General features: G+C 40.2%; 1 protein-coding gene, 2 long non-coding RNA genes and 1 pseudogene across 6 annotated transcripts in view; 2 read left to right on the top strand and 2 right to left on the bottom strand.

Annotated features, from left to right (window-relative positions):
• The window catches only part of LOC111250781 (trans-1,2-dihydrobenzene-1,2-diol dehydrogenase-like), a 20249-nt gene extending 866 nt beyond the window's left edge, over positions 1 to 19383 (bottom strand). Inside the window, exons 1-6 of one of the 3 annotated variants that reach the window (XM_022806527.2) lie at positions 18086 to 19383; positions 2380 to 2578; positions 1858 to 2021; positions 1350 to 1550; positions 750 to 923; positions 285 to 397 (exon numbers count right to left, since the gene is read on the bottom strand). In XM_022806527.2, the coding sequence (XP_022662262.1) occupies positions 285 to 397; positions 750 to 923; positions 1350 to 1550; positions 1858 to 2021; positions 2380 to 2578; positions 18086 to 18121 (887 nt within the window). In that variant the 5' untranslated portion in view covers positions 18122 to 19383. Of the gene's footprint in view, positions 1 to 284; positions 398 to 749; positions 924 to 1349; positions 1551 to 1857; positions 2022 to 2379; positions 2579 to 5960; positions 6092 to 8341; positions 8564 to 18085 lie in introns of those variants that run through there. The other 2 variants (XM_022806528.2, XM_022806529.2) reach the window with 2 other exon arrangements.
• Positions 8605 to 13041, top strand: LOC147755669 (uncharacterized). Its single transcript, XR_015328037.1, has 3 exons — positions 8605 to 9257; positions 10341 to 11424; positions 12712 to 13041. It is a non-coding gene; the product is annotated as an uncharacterized LOC147755669 (long non-coding RNA).
• LOC111250785 (uncharacterized) lies at positions 13640 to 26953 on the top strand. Of its 2 annotated transcripts, XR_015328036.1 has the most exons (5): positions 13640 to 13894; positions 14406 to 14463; positions 20348 to 20615; positions 20966 to 22073; positions 24605 to 26953. It is a non-coding gene; the product is annotated as an uncharacterized LOC111250785 (long non-coding RNA). The 2 variants fall into 2 exon arrangements; XR_002673511.2 differs by lacking the exons at positions 13640 to 13894; positions 14406 to 14463 and having other exon boundaries at positions 20070 to 20615.
• On the bottom strand, positions 15287 to 18079 carry LOC111250775 (polypeptide N-acetylgalactosaminyltransferase 13 pseudogene; annotated as a pseudogene).

Genomic DNA, 26953 nt, shown 5'->3' with positions numbered 1-26953 from the left:
AGACAATTATTTAGGCAGTCTTCGTAATGATAACAATGTGTGCGCGTTATCTCAGCTATTCAGAACAGGTTTAGCTTTTTCTTCGTCCACACGAAAGTTATTTGAGACAACAGGGCTATAAGCCGCAGGACTATAGTCGCCCCTCAGAACAGTTGTGCTAATGTTGTTGCAAAAAGGTTATTGGCATCCTAATAATACATCCTCAAATACCCGATAGTATTTGAGAAAACGCTCCGAAAACTATAGAAGCCCCCGAATGAACAATGGCTGACCGCATGTTTTACCTGAGGCCCGAACTGTTTACGTAGTTACACGGCCCGATGGTTGCAGGGTATGGGAACGTTTCCGTTTTACCGTTGACTTCGATTGAGTCCGGACACCAGAACGGTTTGTGCACCTAAAAATAACGTCACAGTCTACGTTAAGCGGATAAATATAGCCGGGAACAGAGTACCTGACAATGGGTTTAATTGAGGATGTTGACTTGATTCAGTAAAGAGATTTTCAGATTCATAGCCATAATTAGTTCGGGCTTCCTCGGGATATTTACCTCGTAAGCATTGATTTGTGACTGAATTGATTTGTTATTTGAGAAAAAGTAAAGTCACTTGTTGGCATGGGACACCATATAATACCGAAATAATACATTACCAATAACGGTTGCTAGACTATTCGAACCGTTTTTCAGTTCATTCAACAGCTCCACCTTTTACTATACCATCTTTTCGGGAGAAATTCAACATGCTTACCTTGATTTTTCCTTTACTGCCGAACACCGTGGCTTCACAGGGCAAATCAGCGAGCACGGATGTCGTTAAAGATGCCAGCTTGCCAGACGGGTACTTGAGAGAAATACACGTTTGCACGTCCACTCCATCGGGAGTAATTTCTCCTACAGCTCGAATTTCCGAGGGGTACACGTCCTATAAGTAAGAAACAACTATACTAATTATAATAAGAAATGACGATTATGAATGATAAAATAATACGCAAGGACCAAATGCAGGGTTCCTGAAAAAGCACAGCATAAATTCCAGTTGAAATCTAGAGTATACTTGATACGGATTTCGATACGTAATTCATGAATTGTGTAACAATATTGTGATTTTTTTGCAAAAGAAACTCTTTCCAACAAAAAGTGACGACCCACGACGATTGCGAAACTCCATAAAATTAACCTACATATAAGATATATCAGAAAGAAAAATCGCAAAGGAGTTGTCGAATCACCGCTCTAGTAGGTCTGGTTTCACATTGCCGCTAACAAATTAATAGATGTACTACTTAAAAATAACTGATTGTCAATGGTTTTGTGAAGCCTAAACTAGGTCAACATATTTAGGTTATACCTTGAAGATAAGCTGCGCAAAGTGAATTACGTAAATGCCGATATCAAGCAGCGAACTCCCACCTAGTTCAGGTTTGGTCACACGGTCAACGCCACCTATTTCTGCAAGACCAAAGGACGCTTCAACAGAGTGGATTTCACCGATCTCAGAGTGGCGCTTCTGCAATTCATCGTATACCGGCAAAAATCGAGACCAAATGGCCTGTAAAGAAAGTAAACATACAAAAGAAAAGTACAGGTCACTTTATATACATATATATGGACATTGTTTATCAAAACAATACTAGTGCCGTTTTGTTTCGGCTAAAGAGAAGATGCATGTCCGAGTAACCTAAGATGTTTGACAACTGGAAAATATCAACCTATCAGAAAAGCATAAAGTAGTTTTCTGATAGGTTGATATTTTCTGTCTATATGGTAGAAGAATGCTTGACTTCGAAAAAAAATTGGAAGGGCTATAGACTTAGAATGGTAGTTTTTACTCTTGAAATTGGTCTGTGTTGACACACCTCCATGAGAAAGGTTTTATTTTTGCGCGCGATTTTCACGAGCTCTTCTGTGTGTTCCAAACACATTGTCAACGGCTTCTCACAAAGGACAGGCTTGCCGTTCTCAAGTAGATGTTTTACCACCGTATAATGCTGTGGATTCAAGGATCCACAGTACACAATATCTGCAAACAATAGGAGGGTTTTCTAGAAACTTGAATACTAGACAAACTCAAAAAGAAAAAGTCAACATTAATGGAATCCGTTGATATTATATTCTGGATATATTCGATGGTGCTCAGAACACATTTAACTAGCAGACCTACATTATCTGTGTCCTGGAAATTTCATTTTTCATGTAAATTAAAGATTATGCCAGATACTTAACGGTAGCAACGTGGCCAGATCTGAAAAATTTTATACATTTTTCACTTTAAACTTTCGGAATGAAGAATTATGCTATCATGTAAGCGACGTTTAATTATGTACACACGCCATTTACAGCACGAACAAATAACGATGTATATGTGCCTATCGACTTACCGATGTTGTCTTGTTTAGCCATATCGTCGTAGTTGTCGAGCACTTTTTCTATTTTGTGAAGCAGGGCAAACTTTCTTGCGTTCGTCACATTCATGGCTGCCACCACGACAACTTCGTGGTCTCGAAGCGATCGAAGACACGTTACGAAGTCGTGGGAGATCTTCCCTGCCGATATAATACCCCAACGTGTAGATACCATCTGAAACAAGAACAAAGTTTCGTGAGCTAATATGAATTAACGGAACGAATTTTTAGGTGTCCTTTTATCCGTGCGTCCTTAGACCAAATAATTGCTAGATTGTGCACCTACTTAGCTTTAGTGCATACCGGTGCAAGTTCTATCGATTCCTGATTAGCTTAGAAACGGAAACAAATTTAAGTATCACTCTCACACGGTCTCTTGTAAAAGACGCATTAATACGCATCACGGTTCATGCAATTGAAGATTTAAATTGTTATATGGCACAAGGTCCAAAAGAGACTGCCTATAGTAGACTAATTCTACAAAAGCAAGATAACAACGCAATGAAAGGCACGGCACTTTTCTCATACTGAAATCGCGTGCTCGAACACAATACGCATCAATGTTAGACGCTGCATTTGCATTGATGAAACTTTTAGGGAAGAACACAAAAACACGAAGCATTTCAAAATTAGAGGTAACCTATGGTTTTACAACATGTGTTTCAACAGAAAAAAGTTCTAAAAGAGCTTCATTCAGACAGGCGTTTCTGTTTACTTTTAACATAAAGAACCTTTGAGCAAGTAGTTTGCAGCTCAATATCTAAACATTAGAATCAACATAGTACCTAACGAAAACCTAACAGACTCTTGAAATGTTAATTTATCAAAGCGTAACATCAAAGAAGAATTGACAAATTCGTCGCTTGATGACGTTGTAGGCCGCGTCTGGCATTCCGCTTCAAAAACAGAGTGACTACATATTCTCGAATAGGGATAATGTAATACTGATTTCTCCTAGAATGCTGGGTGCTTCCCTCTGCTTAATTCCTATTAATTTCCATGTTTGCAAGCTTCTCCAGCATATGTAGGGTTAAGCAAATCACGATGAAACGATATTATAGGTGCGTTATGATTCCTTTAAGAGGTGCATGGTTCTCTCAGAGTAGGTTGCATCCAATGACGGTCATTTCAAATAGCAAACTGGCTAGTTATTTTAAATAGCAATATAAGGAATAGTACTTCTTGGGATACAATTAATAAAATGGGTAGTTTTTCACTGTTCTGTGATAGCTTCACTGTTCAATTAACATATACCCTATGGAACTTCTGCTACGTGCGTCATATGTTGCGAACCAGAGCTCAATTTGGTAAACGTTACAGGTTTGGGTTGCACAGTTTGCCAGAGACCAACAAAAAATGCTCGAGGGTCCGAAAACGTCGCAGAAATCGCCGTGTTCAGGCAAAAAGATTATTGCCAAGTCGCGAACGCAAAAGACACGCCAAGCGCATAATGCCGCAAGATGTCGCCACTGCACATTTGCGACACATTCTATTTAAACATTATTATCGATTAGCTACTGCAGCTTTGTTCAGTAGAATTATTGAACGCTATTATCAGAGAATCTATACTGTTGGCCGATTGGCTTTTCAGAATCCACCTCTACCGTACCAACATAAAAGTTTAGTTAGAGGAGAATATCTACGAATGCAACATGTTACGCTATGTATTACAGCCATGAGATACAATAATGGCCACTCACCACAGGAAAAAAGTAATTTAGCTTATTAATGAATGAATAATTAGCTTATTAAGAAAAGCTCAATTTTTTGCTCGAATCCGATCTCATTTTGTAACTATTATTAATTAATTAATAATGAACTGTTCATTATTGAAAATTTTGATCAAGAATGTCATGACAAGTACATTTGCGCCAATGACTAACTCGCTAAATGATACAAGTTTCTTTTTAATAGACGTGTTAACCCATAGCAGCAGTAATAATAGATCCATAATAGAATTAGGCCTCTAAATATTTGCGAAATGTAGTATTGATAAATCGGGTCGGAGAGTGGGGGGGCTCATACATGCACCGTGTGCCTAGCAGATTTGATAGGTTCTATCGCATTGACGACGAGTACACGGTACACCGGTACTCGAGATCCTTAATCGATTCGTTTTGGTTTTCACTGCTCTTTTACTAGACAAAACAATAACCAATTAACAAGTTAATGACAACTTGTTAATCGGTTATTGTTTTCTACGGAATTTACGGATAATTATAGACTTATTGGGATTGTTAGTTGCAAACATCTTGCAAAGATGATTCGATGTAAACTCTGGTGCATATGGTAGTATATATGCAATTGCTAAAGATTAACGCAATCATTCTATTCAATTTTTACGCATCGCTACTTAACGCTGTCACCAACATCTTGTTTCAAAGGAAGTTTATTCCGCTCAAAAATAGATTTAAACTTGTGCCCAATTCTCTCTCTCTCGCTCGCTGGATTTTACAACTATTACCGAAGAATAGCTTTAAAAGCGCTCTTGTTATTTTTTTTATATAGTAATTACAAAAAAAAAAAACTTATTTATTGGAATAAACCCTCCTTGGGAACCATTGTTTCAGATATGGGTAATATTTTTAGCCTATCACGTTCAAAGCACCCGGTTTCTGCCAATTTTTTAGAGAGTATTTTACGAACCTAAAAAGGCTAATTGCATGGTTCAAGATTTTCTGCAGTGTTCAACAGAAGTAACGCTCTACCAAATGTTACACACACATTAAAGTGCCGCACAGGCACTTTTGTAGCAGCCAGAAATATTGAGAATTGAAGTGAAGTCCGTATAGTACACGTAGATAGCCAAATGTCTCGAGTACAACGGAAAAATTTAGTTTCTAGCTAACTGTTGTTTATCATTTATAAAAAATCTAAAAATGCCCAGTTTACGGATATAATTACAAAAGAGCAAATGGACATGCCCCGTCTCTTGATAACTTATTTACGTTGCTTTACTTGTGGAGTCCACTCGAACGCGTTGCGGAGAAATCACGACAGTCGTGAAGGGGGACAATAGCAGGGTGCTGCATTGATATCGACTTGAAATTCTACCTGTTTAGATCTGGTTATTCCTTTTAGTGGTCGCCGTCCTACGCTAAACTGGACACAGTTAGGCTGATTTCTTAAGATAAGCCCAATGACGTACTCAGATAACCACTATTGAAGAAGCTCTGTGCGTGAGGCGGAAAAAGGGTATGTGAATTAAGTACCTTAACGATACGTTAAAAAAATGTTCTTTAACATTGTTAGATTGTATGGTCCCAACATCTAATAGGTCAGTTATGTGATTTTGTTTTGGGTCGTCTTTTTACACGTGGGTTGAAATTAAGCATTGGCTTCTACCTAGTCATATCGCTAAGACATCGATTTATTTTTGTACGCATTTGTTGCGCAAGCATGTATAGAAAACGTGGTAGGAGAATATGGGGTCCAAGTGGGCACCTTATTTTTCGATATCCGTAGAAATCCTAAGTAACTATTACGTGCAATTGCAGCCGGGAGTTTAGGAAACCTATGGAATAACTATAGATATTCTACCATTCATGTGCTCTTACCTCCTACGACAAGTTGCACAGATTAAAAATCGAACTAAAATGCATTTGAGCCTCGAATTGTAGCTTTGCAATTTCCCTTGGCACACATATATCGTCGTGCTTCGTTTTCGTTCAGATTCTAGATAACCATTCGAGCTTTCAACCAGTAACGTATTTGAGTTAATTAAATTATAATTTAGGAAAATCGGCATTTATCCCCCCCCGCCCCCGGTGGCTTACCGCTCCATGCGAAGTACGGCGCTTTGAGAGGACGCAACTCTGCAGGTAGCGCACTCAGCGACAATGGTCTTTCGCAGAGTTAGAGACGAGCGCAACAAACACTCGTTTATTTTCTGTGACTAATCGCTTTATTATCTAAACTAATCAATCGGATCAAACAAACCAAAATCGAGGTTTAAACATAGGTTGCAAGTTTTGTTCATTTTTTATCCGTATAGAACTCTTGTAAATAAAACAGAAGCTGAAAAAGAAGAAACCTTGTGTATGTACTTCTTTTTTGAACAGATACAAATGCGAACCAGATAAGATATAGCGTACACGTTAGGTATGTATTAGACAGCGAGAGTAGACACTGCCAACCATCTGCGTGATGCCTATTCGTGGTATCTAACTAACTTTGTATAATCGTCCACGATTATTGATGTGAAAGTATTTATCTATATTAACTATCTAGACATAAAATTCATATTTTTCTATACTATGATGATAATTAAGTGCGAATTAGCGGAATACACAAGGACCAATAACCGCCTGTCATAGTTTCGCGTGCGTATCTAGACACTCATTTTTTACGTTTCAAACAAATGTACTTTTAATAAAGAAAGATTACAGATCAACCCTCATCAAATTATCACTATCTACAGTAGGCGTAAACAGCAGTGCAGCCATAAAGAGCTCTTATTCCCTAGCCAGTTCTTTGCGTGTTCCAAACATTTGTATCGCGTTTGCCTATTGTGTACTCTAATACTCGCCTCAGACGCCCCAGCTTAGCTGCGCCTACCCGTTAAAGTTTGTCTTTTTAGGCAGTCCACGTACATCAGCAAGACAACACGCTTTCAACAATTAAGCCTTTCTCGGTTTCGGCCGCTTCTTCGTTGACCATATTCAGTACCACATAGTATACGAAATTTCTGCATTGTATCCTTCTGCGGGCTGGGGTTGCAGGCTGGAGGGCTCAACCGGACGCCTGTTCGCGTAATAGTTCGCTAGCTGACTTTTTTTTAACATAATTACTAACGCTGCTGCCGCCTTTTTGGGGGGCAGGCGAGGTGTAACGACTAAAAATCAAAAGTTTCGCGCATCTGATTACTACGGTACTTGACTAAAGGGTTTATGTCTTATGGTGGCTGTGCCGCAAATGCAGCCGCGGAAGCGTTATGCTTCTGGCCACAGCAACAATCTGTCGACTCCACTTTATTTGTTAAACAAATTAAGCTCATAGGTTTCCTTTATTTGTCGTCGTCATTGTCACTGTTGTTGTTAAATAACGAATTGGATGTGCTGTGCTTCCCAACAACCGTAATTCTATGGAAGGGGTGCGGCAGCAGGCTAAAATTCTATGTGTATTGCAAGAGAGACAAACAAAAGGGCATAACCACCTCGCAAACCTATTTCAGTATTAAACATTGCGATGTTTTAAAACGAGCGACACTTAGTCTCGTAAGTCAGCTTTATACTATCCTGTCGTCGTATTGTAAGCGGATCACGTTCATAACGTGCCGACTAATATATGTACGAAACCGAATGGCTTGAGTAATGACGGTATTTCAGCGATCTGTGGAACTACATCTGACCCAGTGACATCAGAGTCTCTCACTTGCTGTCACGGCAAAAACTTTTGGCTCACTAAGAGTGAGCGATAGCAATTCAATAGCAGTAAGTCACTAACTTAATCAGTTCTCAGCAACAGCTAAAGCACTTTTGATCCTCAGGTGATTTCACATCAGCGTACTCAGTAGAAATTTGTACGAAATTTTGGCAATTATCGTTCACTTCAACAATGAAGACCGGGTCGTCTAAAAAGAGGAAGCGGTGGGCATCACACTAAATTCCAATAAGCTTGTTGTACGCTACGCCTCCGTAGGAGTTGATGAAAACGAACTGGTGGTACACACTGGTGTAAGGTAATTGAAATCAAATAAAATCCCTGTGTAGTATTTCTATGATCAACGTACAGCTCAACCGAATGCTTTACAAGCATTTGTCGGAATTAAGCGAAAAGCTCTTTGTGTCTAGCAGCTGCCACTTTGATCTCGTCCAATTGCCATGTACATAAATTGTGACTACTACTTGTAAGCTATTGAGTGAATATACGTAACGCTCGAACCAGCGCAGTCGTCAAGTAATTTATTGAACAAGGACCGGTGTTTTGATTAGCTTACCGTGGCTATGAACTGTCGCAGTGCCGAGTTTGTGCCGATGAGTTTGTATGCGTTTCAGGATACGAGCTTGAGCGTTCTAGTCAAAAACGCACCGGTTCAATAGACACTGCTTGGGTATACCTCTCCATACGTCGGGTAGTCGGCTGCTGCGAGTGGGCAAAGCTTGTCATATGCACGCCGGCCCGTTGGCCGACAAGGCCGTGAGGCAGCGGGGCAATAGCGGGTGTGTATTGTTCTCTCCGCTGCATCTTTTCGACGCAGGGATCACACTCTCTCTTTCTTCGTCCGCTTTCTATCAGTTTGAATCTGGCAGCGGCAAATCGAGGGAGTTGCCGTGGCAGTCTTACAAGGGCAATGACTGCGCAGCGCCGAACGAGAAAGAATAATGCTTCATTGGAAAATAGCAGAAAAGGCCCACTGACCACTCGCTAAATACGTGGTGATCACTAAGAATAAACGACGAATAAATCGGGTGTTGGATAGATGCTCGAAAGCAACGAATAAACGGGAAAGATGGGCTAAAGGGCGCTGACCGCCACAGAATCCGTTGTCAGGAACACACATGCCAGGAACAAGGACAGAATTATCTGGAACGGGCTGTGGTCGGCCTTGTGCAACTACGACAAAAGACGACGGGGAGGGTTCTAAGATCGTTTGAAGCGGGTGGAGCGGGGGTGTTACTCGTAAGAAGGGATCTTAGCACTGAACTTGTAATGCGTACAGGGACAAACAGCTGTTTCCAATCAGATATCGATGGTAGATATCGGAAAACGTGACTGTCTTCAATGCGGCAGTCACTCGCTCATACCGACAAATCAAAATAAACAAGTATGCGTTTTAAGAATGGTTGTGCACAGATAGAATCCAGACAGTTTGCTTACCAATGGCCGAAGGATCTGGTCTGACCGACACCACAGTAAGTGATTCTCGCAAAATTAATAATTTGAGTCTAAGAGTAGCGCTAAGGTAGTTTGCGTGGCTGTACAGCTTACCACAAGCTTTTGTTCTTCCAACTATAAAATTAACAAGGAGACCGTTAACACAATTCTCAATAAGATGGCAGATAACGATATGGAATATGTAGTTAGTATTTGTTTGTAGCATGTAGGACAGGTTTAAATCTATTCACAAATATCGTTTTGCAGCTGCCGGCTGGCTATCTTCTTTTTTTTTAATAATTTCATCTTATATACACAGACTGTAATTGTTGAAATCAATGGGCGATAATAGCTACCAAGTTAAAATTCGTGGTCGTGGCCGATTCCTTGCACTTAATTGGAGCGCAGATCCATAAATGCACTGACGTTAGTTAATTTAGGGAGGTAGAGGTCTAAATATGGGAGGGTGGGACTATATGGGCGAAAATTTACTTAGCTTTCTCGTTGAAAATAACTGGTGCCCAAACAAGAGAAAATATATCGGTACATTTGTCAGTAATTTCTCTATTACATGACTTAAATAGGTTAATTAATTTTCGAAAAATGTCAGTTGAAGACACTTCCGTCATTGGCGCATGTAGCCTTACTAGGTGCGATCATAAATTTTCTGTCTAGAAGAGACAATGCGCTATAGTCGTTTACCGCCAAGCAGGTCAAAGATTATGATTCGTCTACCGTGTGCCCACGTGAAGTTCTGAAATGAATTGTGAAGCTGAGTTTGAAATGATTGATCAAGTACTGATATATCCGCAAGTTGCATGTTGTTTGAGAATTGAAAAGAATATTGACAACGAGGGCACTATCCTTCAGAAACAACTTGGCAGCACCGATGGCTGTGAAGCTATCGTAATTAAGCACAATTCGTATTATTTAAATAATTACCTCACACACAATTCTTATTTAAACAATTTAGATGAATGAGACGCCATGGCAATGGAATCGTTAATTTTATTAAGGGAGCTTGATGCAACACGCCGTTGACTGCGGGCGCGAAAATAAGATGACTTGCCATGACTTGTAATGTATCCACATATATGCATTCCTAATTAACCAGTATATAGTCCGATCTTTCTTTTTATCACAGATTAGCGGCTGGCACGCCAGCGGCCGATTGTTGACTACCTGACGCGCTACGGCAGTGTTTACTCGGATATCTTTACCGCTCCGAGTAATTGCTTGAAGAGTATTAAAGAAGAGCTCTGGAAGAAACATATTCATATAAGCAGTTTTGCATCATTTAGTTTCATTCATTCAAGCATAATATCACTCGATGTCATATGTTCCGGGTGGGCAACTAATCGTATGAAATTCGTGTGCATCTTTAAAATCTATTTTTTGCTAAACCTGCGTTCCACGCTCTTGAAGCTTCTGTCAGAACAGTAAAAATGTATTGTTTTACAGATGTGTGTACAGTTTTAAATCGTTACTGACAAACATTTGCACTATCCAACTATGTTTTGTGGGGCAGCGGCCCAATTTTAGTCATTCTTTACTTTATACTTTATACTAGTACTTTAAGGAAACGGTACAGCTAAACCTCTCAGAGCAGATCTAGGTTAGACAATTTTCCCGCAAGGTAATTTCAGGTCAAGATCAAGACCTCAGGACCACGTGTTTTCAGGCCATACGAAGTGGAAAGACTCTAAAGCGCCATTTCTGGAAGCGGCCCGATATTCCAGCACAGCACCCGTTTGCTGATCGTTTCTGGCAGTGATTTTCTACAGGTCCATGTCGGTAGCTTGAGTCTATGCATAACTATATATGATATACCTTTCGAGCACAAATTTTAAGTCACAATGCAGACAATGCGAAGGTTTCCCATTACCATAAAAGCATAATCAGGTTTTTTTAATGTTAAGTTACAGCGCAAAGTTTTGACTGTTACATAAACAGCTGCTATTTGCATTCTTGTAGATAACATGGGATGTTATAATTTCTACCAGTTTATGCACAACCCAGGTAAAACGAGTTTGTTAGTTGGATCCCTTTTGTTATTAACCTTGGTTAATTCTGTCGGTCCTGAGCTCGCTAGGGGCAATGCCGTCCTTGAACGGACGTCGAAGGATCAATGGTAAGGATCCAGTGCTGCAGCAGTGCTGACAGAAGTTCTGTCGGGCTTCTCGTCCTGCTTGTTTATGAAATTTCGTAAGTGATGTTCGACACTGGCTAGTTTGGTGCCGTTTGAAAGTTACTTGAAACACATGAAACAGGATAGGGACCACGATGCGTGTTCATGGATACGTAGTAACAAAAATGTTACAGTTAATTTACGTTCGTTAACTTTGTCCGCATGATCCTTTAATATGATGATTTTAACTTGTAATCAGATATTATCTAGATACCTAATTTGTCGTTTTTTGACAAATCCGTGTTATACTAGCCTATATGACGAAAAACCGATTAAATTACACTTCCTTTACGAATTATGTTTTTGATAAACTCAATCCGCAAATAGCGATGCTTGAAGACTGTGATGCCCGTATTTTTTAAACGGAGTTTGTTTGAATCACCTTAAAACTCTATCATATTTGATAGAAGCAACAGAAACTGGCTGCTTATCGCTGCGTAATCGAAGTCTAACAAAAAATAATCTCGAAGTTGGTTTTATACCACCTGCACATGCTTCAGTCGCTGAAATCCTACTTACTTCCTCCGAAGCATGCAAATGTGCTACTCTTTTTTATTGCCAATATAATTTTGCAATCGTAGGAATGGATTTCAGCCCGTTTCTCGTAGGTGTCCTCTGTCGTCTAAAAACTTTTTTCGTTTAAGTGCTGTTTTACATTTGGGAAAAGAGAGTCATGGAAGTAGGTCTTGTGAGTACGGGGTTAAGGCGAGGTGTTGGTATGGAGCTTTTCTGCAAAGAACACGATGCAAGCTAGCGAAGTTAAGTCGGTACATCGTTGTTACGGCTTATTTTCAGAAAAAAAAATTAGGCTTATTTTGGTTAGCAGTATTGATCAGTTGTTTTGAAGCTTCGTAATAATGCTTCTTGCTGATAGTATCACTCAGCGTGAATTTATTATGCAAAATTTTTCGATAAGCGAATAAGACGGTAAGAAAAGGCTTGGTTTTTGACTTAGGTCCTGCAGCATTTGTCGGTCGAAATTATATGAAGACATGGTGTTTCTGTCGCCACGTCTCACCCATACGTCCATGTCTTGTCACCCGCTGGAGAAAGCCCGGTCACTCTGTGAATGTGTTGAGGTTCTTCTTGTTGATAATTTGCTTGAAATTCAAGACCTTTAACACAACCTTTGCTGTGAAATTTCTCGCATACAAAAGATCCTTCTAAATAGTCCAACAAAACTCATAGAACTCGTCTGATTCTTTCGCGAGTTCGTTGAGATTTACCAGCATGACCTTTTTTGCTTTTTCCACAGTTTCATCGAAACTCGCTAGCGGTTTACTCACAAGGCAAATTGTTTTCAGGGTTCTCTCGGTCGTCACGAGATCGCTGGTACCGTTCATACACTCAACCTCCGAAAGCCCTCTTCAACATCCGCTATCGAAATTTGATATTGAATTTATTATTATTTCGCTTGTACCTATCTTTTTATTTTGATTCTTCATATGTATATATATATGTATATATATAGTAGTAAGGGATCCCTAGGCTCATTACAATAACAATAAGAATAGAATTTAAATTCATAAAATCTACTTTGGATATGGACAATGTTTTGTGAAATTTTATAAAAAAAATTATATAATGTGGAAAAATTCTTTAATTAATAAAAGCCGAAGTAGAGACTATTCATAGTTAATGGAAACATTTAATTTAAAAGTTTAACTCTGATTAAAAATTAAAAACTGTAAACCGTTAGCTTATAATAACGATTTATTTAATCTTTGATTTTTAAAGTAGAAATTATTGTATAACATTTTTGTTGGTAGGTTGTTGTTCGACTAAAAACTATTTTTCATTTTTTTTGGCATTTTCAAGGCTATGTTTTTATAAACTATACTATTATAATAAAAATAATTAAAATAGACATTTTATTAAATTGTTAATTAAGTTAGAATAAATTTGTAAATAAATTAAATTTTTGTACTTATAATGATTTCGTTCTTAAAACAAAACACGATGCGTGCTTATGTTGTTACGCCGTTTGCTATCTTAAAAAAAAATGAAATATGTCCAAAAATCAGTCATTTCAATTTGCTTGCGGGATACGAAGCACACGTTCAAAACCTTTGAAATTCAATTCGTGTAAAGCAGATAGACAAGTGCGGAGCCATATTGGGCCATGTGGGCCACGGGTTGATCACTGGCCGTTAAAATCGACACTTTGTGCTTAGGGTTTTTTCGAAATTGTTCTTCGACACAATCGTTCTAAGTTAAAATGTTGGTATCTAGAAAAATGTTTTGAACTTCACGCTCGATACTAGTGTGAAACACTGCTTCGTACACTTGGCTTCCAGCATGAAACGAAATATACCTACGTTATATTTCGGAACTAATACGCCTCATACGTCCTTAAAAGTCTAATAGGCAAACACTAACACGTTAGCACTCCGCTGTCACGAAGACGTTACCATTAAAGTGCTCCCATTCAGGAAATCCGTGCTATTTTCTGTATCATCGGGCAGAACTGCTGACAACTTCCAAAGGGTACACAAACTGAAATGATTTGAGGAAAGGATCATCCTGATAAAAGAGGATGCTAAAACTAAATTTTATGTCTATGTTTTCGCACAATCATACCCTTGAGACATTTTCATTGATTCTGATAATAATAATATTAGATTTAGAAAGAAGTTTGGCGTTAATTGCTTTCTAAAAACAGAAACAAGTAACACTTCGACCCTAGCAGGTTATGCTAAGTTATAGGTCCGATGCTACTGTTAGGCACTGCTTCAGGCAGCTAGGTCTCCAGCGCAAAATAAACTGTGTTTATACTTACGTTCGGACCTATGCCGCTTCGGGTATACATTAATTTAGCAGAGTTTTATCCAGTGATTATGGTATGGATCTTAGGCCACGCGTGCATCGCATTAAACGAAATAGTTGGGAGACATGCCTTTGTTACTGCACACTTAAAAACTTACATTTCGCATTTTGTTATGGGTTAAGGGGGAGGTCGTGTAACGTCTAAAGCAAAAATTTTGACTTGGTTTTTCAGTATCATAGTGGTTGAATCATCACTGAGAACCAATCGACATCTGATTCAACATCTATGGGTAAGTTGTGATAATAGGATATTGCCTACGGTTAGCGTGGTAGCAGATCCCTTATTACACTAATAACGGTCTTTTTGCAATGTCCATTACACATATGAACTAGAGCCGAAAAAAAATATGTTGAGAAATTCTAACCAGATTCAAGCGCAATTTATAGGAGTCCTTAGAAACTATAGCGAAAATATCTACGCATAGAGAAATTCTTAGTTACGGAAGGGTACAAAACATCTTGTTTATACGTCTAGAATATGTATTTAATAATATCTATGCTAAATACAAATATCAACATTTTTTGGTACATATGTTCACTGATCTGATGTGTTTACGGCATAGTAGAGCTTGGCACACAGATATGGACCCCAGACATCGAAAACACTGCATCGGAGGAGATAAATATTAACTCGCTTTTAAAACTTCGAAAAGGTACCAAGTTATAACGGCTTGATTGTAACGACGTCCTTCATGCGGTTTTCGATTAGCACCTGCTCTAGACTGCTCATGACGTACAGTGGCTTGGCAATAATTCACTTTACTATGACTTGAAGTTTCGCTTAGTCTGTCATAAATATATTCTTTAAATATATTAAATATCATAAATTGTAGCTTTAAGACGTTGTTGTGATCTGAAAGGTTTTAACGAATCGTCGCTTCCAAGTATTTCTTAGGGCACGGGTTTTAAAATATAAAACTGAGAGAAATAACTGATATTCCGTACATATGCGCATTTCCTTTTTTGTGGCCCTAACAAAAACTCTAAATTTTTGCAAAAATTAGCGTACAGGGAATATATTATCATATGACTCTAACAAAAAAAAACCTAGCATTTACAGGGTAAAATTTTTATTTGAAAAAAATTAATTTATGTACAACATAGTCCGGATGCACTGCTACCAGCTGAAAATAACTTATTTACACTATTAGATTCCTATATCTTTCACTTCGGCCCATCCGTCCGATTTGTCTTGCACTTCCTCGTTTTTAATGAGAAACAACCCTGTGACGTGTTTGTATTTCGTAATATCCTTTACGCCCTTGCCTGGGTTCGCGCTTTGATTTCCAGTCGACCTATCCATTACACGTTGTTATTTGTTGCAAATTGAAATGTTGGCGCCAAACTGCGTCAAGCGAATTAATGGAACACACCGGAACTGTCTCCAATCCCAATAAACATTTTAATAATCGCCTAACGCCTAATTATCACTAAGAAGTCGCATATAATCCAAATAAGCGCACTCGCACCCGATTGCAAATTCATCAAATCTAATCCATCAGCAGTGGCAACATTGGCGCAAGTTTGTTTAAGCAGTTACTCTTCCCATAGCGTTACCGCGTGTGCTCGGAAGCGAACTCAGTGTATCTGTGAAATGACCACTTTTGCCGAGCGCCTTCTGAGCATTGCACGACGAATACTTGTTCCAGATCGTAGGCCTCAGCTTCTACACATAGACCCGACTGTTTGTGAATGATAGGTCCGTGCTTTACATGCGTCCATAGTTGGTCCCGGTGAGGATGTTCTTCACATTTCTCCATGACGATTTTTCCTTTTTGCCGATACGAGTCAACAAATTCTACTCTAGCACAAACGTCATCTCGGCGAAGTTCGCCTTTTTTCGAGAGTGACAACAGCTGATTGGTGGCCTCATCGGCAACAGGATGACATTGAAAGATACCGAGATCAGAGGTGTGGTCCTCAGACTTGCCGTAAGTGTCTAGACATGTGTTCGTCTCGGGATTCTTGATAATACCGTAACCTTGCGAATGTTGTTCCATAAGATATTTGTGTGGATACACATTTTCAAGGTACCACTTGAAAGGTTTACATCCGTTACGCTCACGGAATGATTTGCGGCTAGAGATATCGCCCACATTTAGGTCGATGAGCTCCGGCCGTGTCTGGTAGAAATACTTTTTATAGCTATCCATCCAAACTTCAACAGCTCGTTTCGTGTTAATGGCATTCGTGTCTTTTCCTCCTGGGAATTTGTAAGGGTGATAGTCCCGGAAAATATGGCCGACATGCGAGCATGGCGCAATCAAGATTTTCCCCCCACACTGCCAAATGCGGAAAGACATCTCAAGATTTTCACCGCCCCAGCCGTCCATTTCCTCATCGTACGAGCCGCTCTCCCAGAAGTATTCTCTGCTGATAGCAAAGAGGCCACCTGCCATTGTGGGTGACTTCATAGGTTCGGCCATCGAGGCACGATTCATTTTCCACGCACTGGGTATATTATGCCAAGAGAACTCTCCCCGCCAATTGAAGCCTCCAATCTGGAAATGGTCTCCTTCGGCTGCCACGTACTGCAATGTTTTGTCATCGATAATGTCAATTACGGGACAGACAACAGCTGTCCGATCGAGGTAAATGGGGTGAAGGAGTGGCTCTAGCCAACCGTCCGTCGTTTCGCAGTGAGAGTCCAAGAAGATCAGAACGTCTCCCTTAGCCATCCTGGCTCCAGCAAGACGGGCCCGGATTAACCCTGACCGCTTTGGCAATCGGATAAGATGAACAATACCTGGCCGGAAGTGGTGGACTAAAAATTGCTCCAGCCGTTTTTTAAGATCGTTTCGTTGGCTAAAATCATCGACGAGAATAATTTCCTTTAGGAGACGCGGGGGAGACCTGGTGATCGTTGTGACAACAGTCCTGAGAAGGGTTGAGAATATTTCATCCGTGAAAATAATAATAACTGAGGCTGTAGGTAGCTTGTCTAAAGGATAGTCGACGATTCTGCAATCGCGATGTCGGGTGTCCGGGAGCGATCGGTTTAACGGCATACGGTCAGATACGAACACATTGAAAGCCGCCAAAGAAAATTGGCGGTCAGCTTCAGCCTGTTCTTCGTCATTGAGTTGAACTCCTTGACCCTGCACTCCCCAGGATGGTCTAATCTGATTGAAGAACCATTGTTCGTTAGCTGTAGGCCCCACAGGAAGTATGCCTGGCAGCTTCTTATGAAGCAGGTCGGTGGCATCGATAGACCGCTCGAGCTGAGCCACAACTTTTTTTTGGCGTTGTTCAGCAAGATACTGTTCAAGGTATTCGGAGCCGGAACCGCTACGACTGCGTGTTTTTACGCGTTTGTGCAGAACGACAAGGCTGAAGACACCTATCATGATAAGGACACTAAGCCTCCAAGCTCGTCGTCGGCGAAGATTGAACACCAACGGATTCATGGTGAGGTGATAGATAAAGCGCGTCATGTACGGTTGTTTTTTTCTACGATACAAGCTTTTTCCTAATTTTCTGATAAGCTGATTGATTTTGTTGTTGATCGTAACAGGGGCTCGTCATGAATGATGAAGTTGTGGCCGCAATTCACTATCCTTCTAGCGCAAAGCACCGGACATTGCGTGCGCACTGTCAAAAATCGGCAAACATATTGGGCACGTTGCCGGTCTCACAGAGCATGACGTTTTAGTTTAGCGGTAGACAACATATTGTATGATTGCCACAAACCTTCCTGAACCACAAGTGATACCAACTGTAATTAAATAGTTACACTCTTCTCTATTATAAAGTCGTGCGTCGTTTAAGTATTAGCGTCAGCGCCTTGACGACTACATCCAGTCGCTAATATATCTGAGAGTACGTTACAGTTTCGTAATTATAATGGCTTACCAAGGAAGTGAACATCAGCAGCGCCATTGACTGCATTTCCACCAGCGATTCCACCGTTCCCCCCTCCGCCAGAAACCGCCACACGGCTTTCTTTACGCCAAGAGAGATTGTGTTTCCCGCTCTTCCTTGCCTCGTCACCAGCGGCCGTAGTAGCAATAGCAGCAGCAGCAATTTAGTGACGTGACAACTTCCGCACACGCTTCCTCTCGGCCTTTGACAGCTGTATTCCCGTTGATCAGCTGCTCTCACTGCGTGGTTTTCGTTAACCGGGCGAACTGTGCAGAAGATAGTCTTCACACACTTCCCTCCACCGTCAGCGCCGAGACGTCTGAATATCCGAGCTGCCGTGGTTGCTGCCTGCCAACACTGAGTCTAAACGTGGCAGCGTACAATCACCACGGCTACGCACGCACCTAGACCTTCATTATAGTCCTTCACCTACGCATTCACACTCGAAATAAAGCACTTGTCATTTAGTTAGTGACGAGTAAACAAAGTAATCGCACATTTTTGCTTTTTGCTCTCTCCGGGGGGCTCTTCTCTGCTGTGCTACTTCGACGGAGAGAGCAATGTTTACGCTATTCATGTGCTTTCCAGGTCGTCGGTAACTGTAAAAACTTGTTTTCTATTATCCCTTATACAACACAGCGACCTTCTTTAAAGCACCTTCTGTGTGGTTGCTTGATTGACTGCCCGGTCGCTTCTTCTTAACACCGTAGACTTTTGTTACCCCGTCTGACACATACCGTAGGACACAGGTGACTTGAGCTGACATTGATTTCACAGTCTGAACAGCATGTCAACGTCGACTACATGTAGTTCGTGACCAATTCTTGCAAGTACCCGTAACCCCAATCACTGGACGAAACACCACAACTTGTTATTCGTCGGATCACTCTTGGTGTCGTTGGCGTCCCTGCTGGCCGATATTTTATTGTCGAGAAAACAAGTCGAGCGATGGGTTGGTATCGTTGCCCCGCTGTTCGGCGGGTCAGCCCCGTCCCTATGGCACTTCTACTCAAGTAGTGTGAACGGTAGATGGGCTAAGCGGAGGCGAACGCCCATCACTAGGCGGTCACCTCTGCCACTCGCTGCTGGCTACGTATAGGAAAACGGACTATCGGACAAATAGGTAGACAGACAGGCTTTCTCTACAACACAATGCTCGGACAGCTACGACCGTTGCTTTTGCTGGCAGTGGCGGCGGCGACGGCGACGATTAGTCTCTTTCTCCGAATCAGCTGCTCCGGCTCCGATGCGACACATTATCTCTCTGTACTAACACGGTTACTGCTTCGACTCGCATAACCAACGTGGACAAGCAGACGACCCTCGGCCGCCGTAGGACCGGTGGCAAGGGCAAGAGAGGGAAAGCACGGGGTAAACAGCTACTCACCGGCAGCATCACCATGATTACCATTACCAGCAGCGGTCTACAAGACAAGAACGACTCGACATCCATGCGTCGTTTCTCAATTTAGGAAAAGCAGTACGAGATATGGCAGTACTTGATGGGGTCGCGGTTCGGGCTGACTAGGCAGCTCAAAAGACTAATAGCAGTGGCAACATTTTATTGACCAGTTGAATGGGGCCTGCCTGTAGAAATGCCTGGAACTCGCTGCACTAGTTAAATGGGATAATGTAAATTTATGGACCAGATAAATCCTTTCCCGAGTTAAAATATCTTCGTAAAGCAGTCGAGGTTAGCGTACTGTTATTTGTTATTAAAAGTAAAGCCCTCGCTAAAATATCATGCGGTACATTGTCATGGAGAGGCATACCTAGTTAGCACAGAAGCGACATGCTTGTGCCGTCTATAAATTTTTTCGAAAAATTCTACCCATACTTAACCCACACTCTTTTAAAAAAATTATGCAAAACATGCAAGTAAACAAAGGTAACTGACTGGTAATCAAATAGATGACCTTTACAGTAGTAAGCATCTCAGACACACGATTACGTATGTTCGACTTACACACCACAAAAACAGAAATTCGATGGAAAAAGAAACACCTCTGGCATACAAGGTACAGCTTCATAACAAACTGTGTGACAGAAATTTCTTGCGGAATCATGGTCTGCATTGGACATCAAATGATCTGAATAGCAACAAAAATCTGAGTACTACCGACTGCGTATATTCACGAGTACACGGGCTCGGTGACAGCAACATCGGTGCCGCTTCGTCCCCAAGCTGTTTCGTAGCTGGCGTATTCACTTGCCAGTTCAGTTTCTATCACCTTTCGTTTTCTCTTTCTCCAGGGTTGTCGTCTAAGTAGAGTTGAGACTGCCTTCGAGCCACAATCGGCCACGGCAACACGGTCAGCGACTCACTGGCGAAGCTAAGTTCTTCATGACGTTATGGTTAAAGCAGTAACTAATACACAGATGCCTCTGAAGTCGCAAGCCGCAATAATTGACGAAGTTTAGTGCAAAGTGGAAGTTTGCGCGCTGCATAATCAGCAGTCAGCGTTCCTTCCTGTTTTTCATCCATCTGCTAATTAAACACGAGAAGGAGGCAGCGTAAAAGGTTTGTGGACATATCGGTGTCACCACCTAGGTATCAGCGTTTAGGCGTGCAATAGAAAAATCACTTCGCACAAAATGACAGATCCCTTCCCTAACGATAGTCTCTGCTTGCCTGACATCTATCGAAAGCAATATTCAGAGGCAACGCCGACCGCTTTTACACCCAGTTAGCCACGCGGCCCTAAGCAGGTGCAAAAAATTGTATAGGTGTTCTACCCTTGCCGTTTTGTTCACTTACTCGTTAATTGGACTTCTGCTACAGCTGTGAATGGAGATTAAAGAAGCACGTATTCGTTTTTCGTGACAGCTATTTTGCCAGCTAATATTCTGATCTCAGATAATACCTTACAGCCGAGATTTGCCGTTTATCGGTTACGTTATATGGATGCGCCACAGCTAAGAGCGACGACTATTTCTAGGCCACCGCAGTAAACGGTGAGTGAGCGTTCGTTTGTCCGCGGGCATTCAGTTCTGTAAGTGAACTTTGCTAACAGTCGCAATTGCTATGATACACTAGAACGCATTATATAGCTGCAAAAATAACTATAAAAATAAGCGCCATGCTGATCGATAAAATTAGAGCATTTTGTTAAAAAATAAGTTTACATATAAGTCGCTGAAGTAAGATATGCTTTCTATTCACAAAAGAATATCGCCTCAATTTACAAATCTGCATAGTATGAGTTTTATTTCCGCTGATTCGTGTCATCTTCAAGGAATTCACAGCCGATCTATAATTACGTTATCTGTTGATGCAAATGAGTGCTGTTGACGATTACTAAAAAAAGCCCCCGTAAGCCCATAATGTATTAGCGTAGAGTTGTCCCCAAAAGAAAAATCTTAGACCTACTATAGCTAGTTATGATGGTCGTATTACTCAAAGATGGATCATACTAAATTTGAGCTTCAGAATTGCTTCTTATGTTTTACAACAGTACTACATTAGTAGATTTTAATCGATTTTAATCGAAGTGCATCAATGGTATAAAAAATGGAATAACGAGCATTCTAAAATTTGTAACATTATAGACGTACTCCAAACCGTCCAGTTTCCAATTTAATTTTACAACGATCGCTTGAAGCGTACATGATAAAAACAAAAAAAAAACTTTTAGGAATGCGGCAAGTCCAACGATAATAAAGGCCTTCTTTCTTTTGTTCCTTGAGTGAAAACGTTGCTGAATTAGGCCCATCTGACTGCAGGGCTAAGGTTACGGCCGCCAGCGTCGCAGTATTTATTTATTTGATCGTACGATACCCAAGTGCAGAATGGGTGGGCTCCGTGTTTCATGCCATTGTAGTTCGGAAGCGGAATCCTACGTAACGCAAATCAGACGCGAAGGTTGGCTAAAGTCACGGGATGAAGTATAAATAAAGGAAAGACTGAATAAAATGAGGTCCAGTAATTCAACTGCCAAGATTCCCGATGTTGTTGAAAACTATCAAACGCCAGGAAAAGGTGAGCTTGTGAATGGTATAAGGAAAGTGATTGGTTCGGTTAAATTTCGTCTACCACCTAAACTACGCAGCTTTTTATTAGGAGTAAATATCGATCATATTGGACTAATGTTAAATTAGTTAGTTACATTTGTCACGATAGCTGAGCGCGCATGATTTTGAAAATGAATCAGAAAGAGATGATAAACATATAATTAAGGATTTGTTCATATGCTTGATAGTGCGTAATCAACGATGCAAACATGCTGCGTCACAACAAGACGTCGGGTAAAAGGTGAGGCCACAGGTCAAATAAACTCGATTTCAAATAGGGAGCGAATTTACGAGTAAATAGTAATTACACTGATGAAAAATATGTTTGTTTCTTCCAATCCACGTTCCCTATTGAATGAACTGTAGTTTTCAAAATATTCTGCTTGTATCCCCGACTGAAACCAGCATTTCTAAATATACGTTGATTTGCTAACACCTTATATGGGTAACATTCACCCAAGAGGCAAAAGATATGCCAGCTAGGTAGAGTCTGCTTCTACACAACTATCGTAAGGTTATAACGGAAATCTTTGAACAAACACGGTCTTTACAGTACACATATTTATCCTTACTTGAGCGTGATCTTTTTAAGATAATATCTCTGACAATCCAAAGAACAAATCATGCTCATTTATCATATTCGCGCGGTGGTTATATAATTTAATTAATTCAATGTCAATTTCGCTCGTAGTTAAGCAAGTCAATGTAACTATTTATAACAACAGGGAAACCAATTTCATGAGCAAGTCCTATTAGTTTAATGAACTTGTCTAATAAAAACTTTGTCTTATAAAAGACTAACAAAACTAGAAGAAACTGAAGCCTTTAGGAAGAATTAAGTTCATCCAAAGTCGTCAATCAGTTATGAAAATTGTAATAACTGAAATAATTTCTGACAGAATCGTAACTATGGCCAAATGAAAATCCCAATCGCTGTAATCTCTATTATGAGTAGACTCCCGTCTCTATAAGTGATAAATGTATGGAGTATACTTAAACGAAACTTAGCGAGAATGCGTTAGTCAATACTTATGGGTAGCTGGTAATTCAACTGCTTGTTTCTAGCGATTTCTGACTGACGGCATATCGTTCGCTGGAAGTCAAACTACAATTTTTTAAGTGATTCTATGACATCGTTTACAACGAACAATAATGAACATTAGTATCTAGCATACTGTAGAAAATCAATTAAAAAACAACTTCGTTAAATAGCTCGTTTAACTTACTGAAATAATTTTTTTTAGTAGAAATGTAGCGTTTTCTAACTCGCACGTTTAAAAGTCAGTCAATTGGCTTTCCATAGCGCTCATCAAAACGCTATCAAAAACCGAATTCATTTTGCCGAGCAGTTTCTGGCAATTTCTAACGAAGTTTAAGATAACTGCATTTAGCAACTTTCATAAACTCGCAAATCGTCGTACTTATGCTGAAAAATTTCGAATAGGTGAAATTATTCTTGAGACTTCTTAACTAATTCTATATTTCGCTACGTCATTAATTAGGTACATTCTCATCAGCATCCCCTATGGATGTTTCGACCGATGTCTTAAACATACTATCATTTGAAATACTGCGTATTGGCTTCTACCTAATGAGATTTAATGAATACGAAATCAAACGTTTACTCTCCATACAAGGACATAATCATCATTTTGTAGTTTACCAATGCTCAAATCGTTTGCTTAGCACATAACGATGCATGGCACATACTTGCTATCCTTTTCTAAGCTCTTACAGGAGTTAAATGCCAGTTCCACATATACCACCTCTTAGCGTTCTCCTTGGAATTTTTGGTGGCCTCTTGTTTATAACTAGTAGAATATTTTAAGCTAAAATCAAATTCGTATCATCTAGCAAGCACAAAACGTTGATAAGATCGTTCGACTCTACCCTATGTTGGGGAATTTAAAAAAAGGGTATTTAAAGATCGACGATAGCTCTAGAAGTTTCAAAGATTAGGGAGGAGTCAAGGAGCAGATAAATAGCAAATCAAAGGAACTTGTCATGGTATGATTGCAAAAAAATTTGGAAATGAACGACAAAGATGAGTGTGCTTTCTTCAAACCACTCATTCGTTCTGTCTTTTGGGGTATATGAATTGTTGATTCTCAGCTTACTTTATTTAGTGTTTATCTGGTCCTCACTTAACGAAGGTTGCACCGGCAATCCCAGGTTCATTCCACTTGAGACCTCGCCACATAAACCGATGCCCATGTTGCTCTTTAAACAGTATCTCTCAACGAATAAACCTTGTTGCTTAAAATTCAATAAATAAATCTAAATGTGTATGTATTAGTTCGACTAACGTTAACAGCTAACTATCGGACAAAACAATATTGTCTTTTTATTAATATAATCTATAAGTTACTTTATTTATTATTAAGGCAACTATAACAAGTATAATGTACACATGAGATGTAGAGTAAAAAATAACAGCCTGCTAGCTGAGCAAGAACCAATATCTCTATCAAATAATGGACGCTTTGTTCGTTTGGGAAGGACTCTCGGTCCGGCTTCGTCAACGAAATTCATTGCGGTATAGCAGCACGACAATCATCATAGTTCGAGCGGAAAAATACTAATTGTTTACTGGTTCCGCTGGCATGTCGGCGGTTGATGATCATGCAACTGCTGCACGCGTATTTATTGGTGGTTGTCGTTCGCCCGTGAAACAGAACGGGTTGACTCAATGGATGAGCGACCTTTCCGATAGATGCCGCCACTCAAGCTTGACGTCGAGTTCCGTCGCAGCTCCTTCAACAGCATCAGTCTATCATTGGCTTGCGCAGTACCCGGCATCGCCTATGACCGTCTGGATATTCTGTCCTGTGCTCCGAGGTGCCTTTTGTGACGATGACTAACTTTATGAATGACAATATGGAAGCAACTGCGGTTCCAGCAGCAACTAGAGCTACTTTTGCTGTCATTGCGAGTGTTACGCGCGCAGAAACATGGCCAGGGGAAAAGCGGATTCAGCAGTTAAAAACCAATGAAATGGCATAGCTATTTTACGCACGGAGCGAAAAATTGTCAAAAATACCATATTTACCTTGGTAGTAAAAACTTCACAATCGTACATAATGGGTAACACAGGAATTATGCTTAGGAGTATGCTTGTTTACTGATTTCTGACCCGAAAACTGTGGGCAAATAATAATAATAATAATAATAATCTTTATTATTATCTGTGCACGTCTGTGCGCATAATTTGCCTATCTCACTCTCTGCATCTGGAATAATAATCCACAGTTTAACTAGATTTCAACAGGTTATCGCAAGCCCTATCGAAGTTATTGTAGACTACTTCAGTAGTAACCGCCATTTAGCTGAATCAGTTCTGCAGGAAACTTGATACAGCGGACATGTATGTGGTGTAAAATAACTGGCTTTCAAATATTTATATACTGGCCTGCATCAATCGCTGGCCAGTACATAACTATGTACAATGTATGTCGTACAATGCTGAACTGCCATTGTCTAAAGCTGAACGTATTGACCAATATTAAAATCAATCCCACACTGTACCAGCCGCTGACAACATCTAGTTCAACAAGACATATGTTTTTGTTTAACGCAACTTAAAAACAGTGGGGAAGCATGCCTGTCGTAATTAGATCGCATAATCTTCTGCGCCTGCACACATTTGGAAAATCTACTATTGCACAGAGCTATAGAATCATATTGCGGCTATCGCTAGAATCGATGTAAGAGAGGAGATGTAGCTCCGGCGACTCTGATGCATGTTGAGATCTTGCAGTAGCATACATAATAATTTTACAGAATGTTTTCTACTGCTACGCCTCTATTACTGGTAATCACACAAAAGAAACTGAAAAAAGGAAGTTGAGGTCTAATTTGTTTGTTGTTTCATCAACTGAATAGTGAACGTCCTTCCGTATATTCTTGCATATCGACACCTGATTAAGAATGCCCAAAAATGTGATATTATTCTAGGGAATTTTAGAAAGGTAGATTTTTACACAGAAGTGATTATATGTTTCAAAAAAATACTGAATTAGCTATTTTAAGAAATAGATTCACTAGTTACAAAAATAAGTAGACAATACCGCTGGGGCATTTTCTTAGTCAAGGTCTCAAAGGAAAATTAGCTGTAACAGTAAAATAAATTAAATTATTGTCACACGTATACGACCATCGTAATACTGGAAAATTAAGGGAGACTCACTTAAAATGCCGTCGCTGAGTTCAGATGTTCATCATCACGATATCGGTCGCGTTGTAACTGCCGATGACCCTAACACGTGTCGTCGGTCGGTTTATGTTAAGTGATACGCAGCTGACCAATGCAACTTGACTAGGCTGTCACATTGGCTTCGACATCGCGTATAATTGTTCACAGAGGCACACATAATTAACGAGGTAGCCATGGATATAAAGGGTAGAAACAATATATTTTTTTATGCAATTGAAACCGCTCCGCTGTATATATGAGGCTATTTACATGCAGAGCAGATGTACAACGGTACACAAATATATTTGCTGTCATCTTTATGCCTAACGCTTGTTCAGGCGTTTGTCATATTGCCCGCTCCAAAAAATAGCCCGTGTTATATAACGTAGTTGGAAACCATTACGGGCGATGGAGCAAGTCGATGCACAAAAGCGAAAATCACATGGACGGAGTTAATGTCAAATTAGCAAATCAGAATATGTCTAGCAAATAAAAACTATTAGACCTGTACATATGCGTTAAATATGGAGCTTCTAAACTTTTCCTAATAAGCTGTGCATGTTAGTTGTAAAACCCCGCATCTACCATAATCCACCCCAAATAAAAGCACTGGATGCCTGGAACTAAAAGGACGACTAGTCTTGTGTCCAAGTTCA

This window comes from Varroa destructor, unplaced genomic scaffold, assembly GCF_002443255.2.
Source record: "Varroa destructor unplaced genomic scaffold, Vdes_3.0 BEIS01000005.1, whole genome shotgun sequence".
Classification (NCBI taxonomy): Eukaryota; Metazoa; Arthropoda; class Arachnida; order Mesostigmata; family Varroidae; genus Varroa; species Varroa destructor.
The sequence above is the reverse complement of the archived record's forward strand: the minus strand, read 5'-3'. Positions and strand labels throughout refer to the sequence as shown.